The sequence below is a fragment of the Rana temporaria genome, chromosome 6 (genome assembly GCF_905171775.1).
Source record: "Rana temporaria chromosome 6, aRanTem1.1, whole genome shotgun sequence".
Classification (NCBI taxonomy): Eukaryota; Metazoa; Chordata; class Amphibia; order Anura; family Ranidae; genus Rana; species Rana temporaria.
In genome coordinates, this window is record NC_053494.1 from 132,558,532 (window position 1) to 132,570,795 (window position 12,264).

A 12,264-nucleotide genomic window follows, 5' to 3' on the forward strand; every position below is an offset into this window, starting at 1 on the left:
CAGCAGCGTGAGCCAATGGCTGCGCTGCTATCAATCCATCCAATCTAGCCAGTCAATGGCCAGACTGAGTGGAGACAAGGACATCAGGGGCGAGCACAGCAGGTGAATGGGCTCAGGTAAGTAAAATGGGGGGGGGGGGGCTGGGGGGGTCGTCTATGCCAGTTTTATAATGCATCATAGGATGCATTAAGGTGAAAGAAAAATAACCTTTACAACCCCTTTAAATGTTTTTAGAACTGTTTACTAATGTCCCTTATCTAAATCAAACGTTCAGACAACGCTGTATCCTGGCCTAGGCCAACAAGGCCCAGGCCTAGAGCAGCACTTTGCAGGGGGGCAGCACGGAAAGTGTCCCCACCGGCTTGCGCTACACTGTTAGTGTAGTGCCAGTCTTCTGGGGCAGACTGGGCTGAGAAGCAAATTAGTCTAGCACCCCCATAAAACGGTTGCACTGCTTCCGGTATGCGGGTGGCTAGCATTCCGCAACTGTGTGTGGGCGGGGGGTGTGTTATTGCTGCTTCTAATTTTGACTATCCTATCATCCTGGACAACAAAGCTTCCTCACTGTGCTATGTGTTTTCTGCTTCACTATTGGCATGGTTATATCTTCTTAGTCCTCTCCATCAATTTATCAGAAATTTGTGCTTAATGCAGAACTATAAGCAACACTTTTTTTTCCATTTCTGATAGACATTTTTCATCGGAAATTTCAATTGTGTGTGGGCCCCATCTGACTGTCGGTGTTTAGAAATAGAACATGTTTTATTTTTTTCCAATGGAAAAAAAAAAACGATAGGAAATTCCTATCGTCTGTGTGCAACTCCGACGGAGAAAAAAACTCACGCATGCCCAGAATCAAGTCGACGTATGCTCGGAAGCATTGAACGTTCGGAATTAGGTCTGACAGTGTGTATGCAAGACAGCTTGAAAGGAATTCCGATGAAAAATTCCATTTAGAGGGACCATCCCTGTCCCATTGCAGAGATTTTCCTTCACTTCCTGCCCCATAGCCAAACAGGAAGTGAGAGGAAATATATGCAAATTAAGGGAATTCATTGCCCCCCCCCCAGGCATTCAACACCTTAGTGTCATTGAGAGTCATTAAACATGGACCTGTCACTTAATCACAACAATCTTAGTTCTCAAAAGACACAGCATATAGCCAAACAAGTATAACATGTTCTATGCGTTATGCTATTTAGCTTTTGACCTGCACACTGATTTTTTGGCATCTAATCAGATATAATATTTATGTGTGGTCATGAGTCTGTGAGAGGCCAATTTACCAACACAAAGCTTGTTCACTATCTGAAAATTTCACTGACTTTACAAAACTTTCTAGCATATATATAGGGGGTTATTTACTAAAGGCAAACCCACTTTGCACTACAAGTGCAAACTACAAGTACAAAGTGCATTTGAAATTGCACTGAAAGTACACTTGGAAGTGCAGTCGCTGTAAGGCTCCTTTCAGATGTACGTATCCCGTGAGGATTCATACCTTTCTTATCCACTTGCTCAGCGGGGATGTCTCCGTTGATCACCGCTGAGCTGGGGACCGCCCTGTCAGATCTCCGCTCGCATCTATGGGGGGATCGGATGAACACAGACCGTCTGTCCGTGTTCACCCGATCCGCTCTGCAGATGGATGGAGAAATAGGATTTTCCTCTGTCTGCAGAATCGGAGCATAGCGGACACCGATGAGATCAGGTGTTCATCCTCTGACCCCCGCTTTTCATCCGTAAACGGATAAATGAAAAAACGGACATATGGGCCCAGATTCTTAAAGGACTTACGACGGCGCAGCGCCATGTACACCGTCGTAAGTCCTAATCTGGCCCGTCTTATCTATGCGACTGATTCTTAGAATCAGTTACGCATAGATATCCATTAGATCCGACAGGCGTAAGTCTCTTACGCCGTCGGATCGAAACTGCAATTTTTTTTGCCTGCTAGGTGGCGCTTCCGTCGATTTCCGCGTCAAGTATGCAAATAAGCTAGATACGCGAATTCCCGAACATACGCGCGGCCAACACAGTAAAGTTACGATGTTTACGTTAGACTTTTCCCGGCGTAATGTTGCCCCTGCTATATGGTGGCCTAAGTGTGGCGCAACGATGTTAAGTATGGCCGTTTTAAAAAGTTGTCCGTGAATGGGGCTGGACGTCATTTATGTTCACGTCGAAACCAATGACGTCCTTGCGTCGTCATTTGGAGCAATGCACACTGGGATATTTTAGGGATGCCGCATGCGCAGTTCGTTCGGTGCAGGGACGCGCTTCATTTAAATGATACACGCCTCCTACTCGCCGAATTTGAATTCCGCCGCGTGATTTACGCTATGCCGCCGCAATTTTACAGGCAAGTGCTTTGTGAATAAAGCACTTGCCTGAAAAACTTGCGGCGGCGTAACGTAAATCGGATACGTTACGCCGCCGCATAGATACGCCATTCTACGATAATCTGGCCCATAGTCCGCTGGTGTGAAAGGGCCCTAAATCTGAAATGGGGTAGATCTGAAATGAGGGGAAGCTCTGCTGATTTTATCATCCAATCATGTGTAAGCTAAAATGCTGTTTTTTATTTTCAGATCTACAGCGACTGCACTTTTAGTGCATTTTCAAGTGCACTTTGCACTTGTAGTTTGCACTTGTAGTGCAAAGTGGATTTGCCTTTCGTAAATAACCCCCATAGACTGTTGTTTGTCAATGTTCCAGTGTAGTTTATCATTATTATCTTTTCCCATAGCAATTCACACCCTAAAAAATTTGGTGAAATCTTTTGACTGGCCATTGTTCTGAAAGTTATATGTGACATTTTTTTTCCCAAGCTAACATAACCTCAGATTTTTGTACTTAGCAGTGTGGAACCGCATTAAATGCAGTAGAATCTGAGAGTTAAAAATATATTTTGTATTGCTTTAAGTGGCAACGGACAACTTACATAACAGGTTCAGCAAATAAAGCCATATGATCAAGAGGTGAGCGGCGACACAATTGCAGAGACGTATAGTGTTACACACTCTCTGTGATTGGAAACAATTTAGAAGAAAGGAGATGATACCTAGGCTGTTTATGACTTGGCCCTGCTCTCTGTACATGTGTGAAAACAATTCTATGTAACTCTGTTACGAGCTGCAAGTGTTCTTTGCTCCTGTTAAGTGGAGTTCATTACAATCACAGCTACAGGCTCCTCTCAGCAGATGTCTTTAGCTGCGCTCACTAGGGAGAAGACGGAGCAGCCTGTGCAGAGGTCACCTTGCAATATTCCATACCAAGTCACATTTCTACAGCAGAGAGGGATGTAAATATTAATAAAACGTATTACATAGCATTCTAATGAGCAGATTCCTCGCCAGACATCAGTGGAAATATTGCTTCTTTTTTTTTTTTCCATTCATACGCCACAAGTCATTTTATTTTTACTTTTAAAGCTGAACTCCAAACAGAGATTAAAGGCAAGCATTAACCACTTCCGGGTCGCCCTATAGCATATTTACTGCTACAGGACGGCCCTCCTGTGCAGGATCACGGTTATATATGTGATTCTGCACTTCCACCTACAGGGGGCGCACATACACCGCCGGCGCACCGCTTCTGCTGTGATTAATCCGATCTGAGGGTGACAGGCACTGGATGTCTGCCGGCACATTAGTCCGACCTGAGGGTGACAGGCACTGGATGTCTGCCGGCACATTAGTCTGACCTGAGGGTGACAGGCACTGGATGTCCGCCGGCACATTAGTCCGACCTGAGGGTAACAGGCACTGGATGTCCGCTGGCACATTAGTCCGACCTGAGGGTGACAGGCACTGGATGTCCGCCGGCATATTAGTCCGATCTGAGGGTGACAGGCACTGGATGTCCGCCGGCACATTAGTCCGACCTGAGGGTGACAGGCACTGGATGTCCGCCGGCACATTAGTCCGATCTGAGGGTGACAGGCACTGGATGTCCGCCGGCACCTACCGATCGTTGGTAAAACACACAGAACGGAGATGTAAACAAGGCAGGTCTCCATCCTGACGAGGGGAAAGGGATAGATTCTGTGTTCCTGCAAAGCACATTCTGTAGTAAATGCAGCACGCATGGGGGTTTATTTACTAAAGGCAAATCCACTTTGCACTACAAGTGCACTGTCAGGCGCAGTCGCTGTAGATCTGAGTGGGACATGCAAGGAAAATGAAAAACAGCATTTTTTGCTTGTACACGATTGGATGATAAAATCATCAGAGCTTCCCCCCCATTTCAGATCTTCTCATCAGATCTAAAGTAACTTCACTTCCAAGCTCACTTGCAGTGCACTTGTAGTGCAAAGTGGATTTGCCTTTAGTAAATCACCCCCACAGTAAACATGAACACTGATTAGGCACACAGTTATTATTATTATTATTATTATTATTATACAGGATTTATATAGCGCCAACAGTTTGCATAGCGCTTTACATCAGGGAAGACAGTACAGTCACAATACAAATCAATACAGGAGGGATCAGAGGGCTCAGTTAACCCTTTGATCGCTCTAGGTGTTTAACCCCTTCCCAGCCAGTGTCATTAGTACAGTGACAGTGCATATTTTTAGCACTGATCACTGTATTAGTGTCACTGGTTCCCTCAAAGTGTTAAAACTGTCAGTTAGTGTCCGATTGTCCACAGCAATATCACAGTTCCACTATAAGTCGCTCATCACTGCCATTACTAGTATAAAAATATAATAAAATAATAATTCCATAAATATATCCTTTAGTTTGTAGATGCTATAATGTTTGCATAAACCAATCAATATATGCAGAATACATATTGGCCTAAATTTCTGAAGAACTTTTTATTTATTTTTTAAATTGTCGTACTTTTTTTGTTTATAGTGCACAAAATTAAAAACGCAATGGTGATGAAAAACTACCAAAAGAAATCTCTATTTGTGGGAAAAAATGACAAATTGTATTTGGGTACAACGTTGCATGACTGTGCAATTTTTAGTAAAGTTAATGCAGTGCTGTATTGAAAAAAAAGTCCTGGTCATCCTGAGGTCAAGTGGTTAATGTAGCTCTGTATTAATTTATACATTTTTAACCTCTTGCTGACCGCCCACCGTATATATTCGGCTGTGAGTCGTTTAAGCCTTAACCTCTACATACCACACACATATGTTTGCACAGTGCAACACTGTTGCATGCAGAGATAAAGCTCACTGCGCACTGCCAATAAAAACCTAAATACAAACAGTGTCAGTATTTGATTTCAATTTGGTATCAGCCTCTTGTAATCACCTGTGCTGCAGATCTCAGACTGGGAGACTGAGAAGCAATACAAAGAGCTGGTCAGCTGTGCTGCAGTGCTTATGCGCTAACATAGAACATGCTGATAGGAGTAGAGAGCAGTGAGAGAGAGAAGCCCTGTGGCTTCACTTCCTGGTTCCCTACTGCACATGCGAAAACCACTCTGCGCTATCTCACTGGTCCCTGCTGTCTTTTGGGACCTGTGTGTCTCCCAGAAGACAGCAGGGGGAGGGGGCCGGAGAAGGGGTCGGACATGGCGTAGAGCGCCACGGATACTGCAGCGTTCTGTGCCCGGAAGTGAGAGCAAATACCTGTATTAGACAGGTATCTGCTCCCCCCTCCCACTGAAAGGTTCCAAATGTGACACCGGTGGGGTGGGGGGGCATTCCAAAAAGCGGAAGTTACATTTTTGGGTGGAACACCGCTTTAGTGCCCTATCTGAGTAGGATAGTGCCCTGAGGTTTTTAATAGAATAGGGATGAGTTAGAACCCCTTTCAGGTTTTACTGCTATCTGGGACTCTCTCTGCTAGGCTCCTTTCACACTGAAGCATCGCTAAAACAGTGCTGGTCGTTTTTGCAGTGCTTTAGTAGTGTGTTAGCTGCGCTTTTGTGGCACTTTTTGGGCACTAGCGGGCCATTTTTTTTTAAAAAAAGTCCCATGTTGCAGAGCTTTCAAAGCACTTTTAATGAGCTTTGGAAGCACTGCCCATTCATTTCAATGGGCAGTGGCGTTTTGGGAGCACTATCTATAGCGCTCCCAAGCTGCCCCAAAGATGCTGCTTGCAGAACTTTTTCTAACGTCCCGCAAGCACACCGCCCCAGTGTGAAAGCACTCATTGCAATGAATGGAAGGCAGTTTTCAGGTGCTTTACGGGTGCTATTTCTAGCGCTAAAACACCTGAAAAATGCCTCAGTGTGAAAAGCCTCGTACACATGGGCCAGAAACATGTAAAAAAAAAAGAATCTCTTGCCGCCCGAGTGTACAGACACTCCTTTCAAAGAACCGTGGTTCTTTTGGAAGGCAAGAACGCGGTGACGTCATTGCCTACGACGAGCATGCGCTCATCACATTCGATGCCGTCGCCGCCATCTTGCTGCACCCTACCTATGCCTAGGAAGCTACAGCAAATGCGTCAAAGTCATTTCGAGCATGCGCAGGTTTCCACGACGACAGGTAAGTATACAGACGCTCGGGTTTCTCGTCGGGAAACAGGCCGATAAGAATCCAGACGAGAAAATAGAGAGCAGATCTCTATTTTTCTCGTCGAGATTCTGGGCAGATTTCCCGACGAGAAACCTCAAAGCCTCATACACACGCTCAGTTTTCTTGCTGGTTCTTGCAGAGAAAACCGAGCGTGTGTACGAGGCCTAACTGCAATTTTCCTGAACTGTCAAAATATCTTAGATGTTAAAGATTCTCAGATATGAATATTGATATCACATTGCTGCATTTAAAGGTTGGCAACATAATGGTGTCTTAGAGAGTGGGGTCTTAGAGAGTTTTCCCTTAAAATTTCAGTTCTGGGGACAAAGTAATTGAGGAAAACGCTGCACAAGGGAAACAAACAAAAAAACTGACAAAGATTCCAGGACTTTTCATACTTAACTTTAAAAAGAAAAAATATTTTTTCTTCCATCTGTGTCTCTGTTAGAGGGATTTTCCCTCTCTTCCTGTCCTGGGGACAAACTTTTTACCAAACAGGAAGTGAAGGAATTTCTCCAATAGAGAACTCTATCCAAGACCCGTAAAAAAATTGTCTCTAAGTATTTTAATGATATCTCATTTGTCACTGTCATATCCAAATGATTTTAAAGCAACCCAGAGCCTCGTAGCAAGCAGCATTTTTGTTTCCTCATTACAGGGTTAAATATCTAGGTAATCTGCTACAATGTTCTCCAGCAGCAGGACAGGGTTAATACACAAGTGCTTTGTCCCTGAAGCCCTTACCCCTGCGAGGCAGCGTTCCAACCTGCAGCTGACAATAACATATTAACCTATTGGGACACATAATAACAATTCACGCATATGGCAGGGTATTTACTTTTTAAGTGGATTTGCAAAATGAAATTGCCACGTGAGATCTTCACAGGAGCTGTTAACACAAGTGGAAAGGAAAACATTTTCCCATGCCAAAGGCTCAAGGCAAGGCAAGTGGTCTAAAGGATGAACTATAGGTACCGGTAAGAGCAATGGCTTGATTTTAAACCTCCCTTGTTTCTATTTTATGCTTTAATGCAATAGATGCTAAACAAGAAAGACCCCACTGAGGATCTGTGAGGGGCTTAAAACATTTATATTTTACAGAGTATGCAGCATAAGATACCTGCTGATTAATTTGTTGAGCAAAAAAGGCCCACCCTGTGATCCCCTCTGGTCCGGTGTGCGCTTCATTAATCTCTCCGTATCTCTTAATCCCTGTGATCTAACTAGGGATCACACAATACAGGAGGACATAAAAAAGGCAGCGTGGCTTCCATATACATTTTCAAATATATGAAAAACCTCTAATATTAATACATTCTGGGGAATTTGGTAAAGCACTTCCGTCACTTTTCTGGTGGTAGTTCCCTAGTTAAAATTGACTGCGCCTAATTCAGGCAAATTCACCAGTTTCAATAACAATACCGACACAGGCAAGAGTTTCTGGTAGTTTTTACTACCGTTACTGACGGCAGCATCAGATTGACAGCTTGCGGCTTCCCAGCCGTGTGCGCACTGCGCATATGTGAGTTGCGCTGTGCCTACCGAATAGTTGCTGTTTGCTTAGAAACCCGCACATGCTCAGAATAAAGTGTGAGACGGGAGCGCACCTTCGGTAAAAGTAGCGTTCGTAATGGAGTTAGCACATTTGTCACGCTGTAACAGACTGAAAAGCGTGAATCGTCTCTTACCAAACATTTGCTTAACACACAGTAACATGAGATTAGCAAAAGCAGCCCCAAGGGTTGTGCCAGTGGAATCGAACTTCCCCTTTATAGTGCCGTTGTACATGTTGTACGTCACCGCGTTTGAGAACGACGAGATTTTGTCTTGACAGTGTGTACGCAAAGAAAGCATGACAAGATTCTCGACAAGCCTGACAAGGAACTCTTTGAGGAAAATGATGTTTCTTTTACGACGAGTTTCTCGGTCGTGTGTACGAGGCCTGAATGTAGTTTTCGTTTAGAAAATGTTGAAGTACTTTCAAAAGACACTTGGCAAACATCTAATGGCAATATTGAATGTACTGATGAAATTGCTTGTACAAAATGTGTACACAAATGTAGAAGTCAAAGAAAACCCTAAATATAATCATTCTTAAAAATGTCACCCTACCACAAACCCTGCCTAATCTATGTAATCTGTGTTTTACATTTTTTCAGGGCCAGTTCACACCAGACGCAGTTCCGTTCAGTTCCGTGTGCTTTTTTTCTGCACAAAATGCATGCACAGTGATTTCCATGTATTCCAATGGCTCTTGTTGTCTCTAGTTCACACCATGCAGTCAGTTTCCAGTCAGTTTCTGCACCGGAACCTGACTGGAAACTGACTGCATGGTGTGAACTAGAGCCAACTAGAGCCATTGGAATACATGGAAAACACCGTGCGTGCATTTTTAGTGCAGAAAAAATGCACACGAAACTGTACGGAACTGCGTCTGGTGTGAACTGGCCCTCAATCTACCCCCGTCCAGATTAAAAATAAAGGTAAGTACACGCCATATAATAGAAGACATGAAGGTAAAACAACCCTCAGCCTTTACAATCATATTTTGGGAGGGGGGGGGTTTGGGGAGGTACAAACATGACTTATCTGCCTGATTTTACCACCCCCAAACTGTAAGTGCAAGGAATAATGTAGCAATAGTTGTTTTCTCTCTTCCCCTGTACAAAATGCGCTTTATGCTTGGATGATTTTTTTTTCCCTGGAGTTCAGCTTTAATACAATTTAAGCCCATGTCATAAAATATCATTGTCACTTTGTATGCATTCTTGGAATAACGTAAAGGGGCTAATGTAATAATGAAAATAATTAATTAATAAGTGCCTTCCGGTCGATAGATACATCAGAGTACAGTGTTTGTAGCAAAGAAATCAATAGAACTTATTAGCTCCTAAGAAGTCAAGCAATTCTATTGCATTGAATAAACTCCTATTTGCTGTACTGACCTGGGAGAGGGGGCATTCTTTGGCAAGTGTGCTCTGATTCATCTCCTTTAGCAGCATCCGTAAGGCATTGCGGACAGTGGCGTGGTTCCACTGCTCTGCCGGCAGGTCTTCAAGTTTTGAACAACTACAGAGAGAAACGTTACTCAGGAAATATCAAATACGCACAAGGGAACAGAATGCCAGACATATAAAACTCGCATTTCTCCTAGCCAAAAAGGAAGACATAATTGTTCAGATTATGAATTGCTGTAATGCTGAATGGAACACAGAACCAGATGAATGAAAAATGGAATGCAGAAAAAGGTCATTCTAATAATATAACATCATCTGTTATGGTAAAGCTTTTTTTTACATAAAAGTTTTCCAAGTCAGCAAAATTTACGTTCGGCCAATGATTACCTTTTAGTGTGTTAATGATTGTCCTAGACCTGCAGTTTTATGAGTTAAACTGTATTTCCACCTTTGCAGCCAAACGTGAGAAAAGCCTCACTATGTGTTTATGTGTTTCCATTCACAGCTAACCAAAAAATACTATTTTCCACTTTTCTAGTTGTTTCTTGACATTAGATTTATTCGTAGATCTCCATAGGTAATTTATTTTGTTCAGAATAGTTTGCAATGTGCACATGGGGGACAGATTTGTTCACAAGCAGGGCCAGTGCTACCACTAGGCAAACTAGGCAGCCACCTAGGGCGCACTGCTGCCTAGGAGCGCCCAACCGCTGATTTTCCTCTGCGTCTGCATGCTCTGCAGGCTGAGCATGTAACTAACTCGGTCTCAGGCAGCTGCTCTGTCTGGCCGGTTGTGTAATTAGAGGCGCATTGCAGCACTGAAGCCAGCGTTAGAGGAAGCAGAGCCGATGCTTCCTGTATAGCGCTGCCTCCTGTCACATGGGCAGGACAAAGGGGTGGGGTCAGGGGTGGGCCCAATGGGGGTGGCAAATTTTGATTTTGCCTAGGGTGTCAAAAATCCTTGCACCAGCCCTGTTCACAAGTGCATCAAAGCAGAACTAAACTGTATCTGACCACCACATTTTTAATATTCAAAGCAAACTCCCCCATGCATCTACCGTGTTCCCCCCAAAAATAAGACTAGCATTATTTTCCAGGAGAGCTGCAATATAAGCCCTACCCCGAATATAAGCCCTAGTTTAAAATGCTTGTAAAATCCTACAATCTACTCTATTTCTGGAGTATACAATGTACGTGTGTGTTTCTGTAATATAATTGTGCCAAATACCTTCGGTGCGCCCCTCCCCTCTGCAGTTCTCGGAGCAGGGAACGGAAGCACCGAGTGGCGCTATAACAAATGTATTTGGAACATTTATATTACAGAAACACACACATTGTACATTATATACTACTATAATAGAGTAGATTTTAGGATTTTACAAGCATTTTAACTCAGTTCACACTGGGGATTATTGACAGCCATTACATGGTAAGACCTACCCCGAAAATAAGCCCTACTGTGTCTTTTGTTGTCAAAATTAATATAAGACCAGGGCTTATTTTTGGGGAAACACGGTATATCTCCATGCTTTACGTTGTTGAGAAAACACCCCCTAGCATTTCTAACTGCAGCCATCCTGAAGAAGAGTAGATGATTCATGTAGCATTTACTTCCTGAAATCCACCTGTCCTTAGCTCTGGCAGGAGGCTTTCCTTTGCTTAGAAAGACCCTCCTCCCCTTCTCCAGGTAAAAAAAAAAAACAGAAACCAGAGGCAACTGAAGAGAAGTAAAAAAAATATATAATATACCTTACTAACGCTAGCAGCATAAGGATTAAAATAATGAATGTTGATTGCGAGACTTTAGTGCCGCTTTAACATAAAATGTAATACACAATCCTTGAGATCTAAGCCTTTGTTAGGACAGGCCATGTGCATATCTAGTTCACAGCTGATAAAGATCTTCCAGCACAGTAAAGTCAGATAGAGTAAATATCAGCCCCCTCCTTAACATTACATGGGCAAGGCTAAGATTTTTCAGCAAATAAAAAAGGTAGGCATCTATTTTTTCTTTCTGCTGAACTCCAGGTAAAAAAAGGTGAGATGAAAAAAGGGGGAGAAATGCATCAAAAGTTCATTGGAATGCATTAAAAACGTACTGGTACGCATCAAAAACATGCATGCAGAAACGCACCCAAAATGCTGAAATTGTAGTGTGAACCGGCCCCCAGAGAGGATTTCCCTCCACTTGAAGAGACTTCCTCTTACTTCCTGTAGTGTCTATAAGACAGGGAGTAAAGGGAAATCTCCCTGGGGGAAAACAGATGGCAACTAAAAAAGAGAAACCCTTCCCTATTCAGTTAAAAACTAAAAAAAGTTTTGGCTTTAGAGGTATCTTCATTTTTCACGCTTGAATATTTTCTACACTGCTTGAGGGAAATACATCTAATGCCCCGTACACACGATCGTGATTCCCGGCGGTAAAAAGTCTGCTGCGAATCCCAGGGGGGAAAACCGAGAACCTGCTCGGTCACTTTCCCCATGTACACACCAGAGGTTTTCCTGTCTGGAAAACTGCGGTGAGAGCTTTGGACAGGAATCCCGGCCATGTGTATGCTCCACCGCAGTGTTTCTCATAGGGAAACTGCCAGGAAAAAGACCACCGTTAGTCGAGGCAGGAAAAAAGAGAACATGGTCTCAATTTTCCTGCCACGATTCCCCGTGTTTTTCCTGTCAGGAAAACTGCCATGGAGCAAACACATGGCCAGTTTTCCCGGCCAAAAGCTGTCATGGCAGTTTTCCAGATGGTAAAATTGGTCGTGTGTACGAGGCATAAGAGGGCGCTTTATAGGCGATGTAGGGAAATACATCTAAGAGGGGGCG

At 43.5% G+C, this 12,264-nt stretch overlaps 1 protein-coding gene across 3 annotated transcripts in view; it reads right to left on the minus strand.

Annotated features, from left to right (window-relative positions):
• SATB2 (SATB homeobox 2) overlaps positions 1-12,264 on the minus strand; it is a 250,298-nt gene that overhangs the window by 136,745 nt on the left and 101,289 nt on the right. For all 3 annotated transcript variants that reach the window (XM_040357386.1, XM_040357387.1, XM_040357388.1), the window contains one exon: positions 9,430-9,553. In XM_040357386.1, the coding sequence (XP_040213320.1) occupies positions 9,430-9,553 (124 nt within the window). The remainder of the gene's footprint in view (positions 1-9,429; positions 9,554-12,264) is intronic.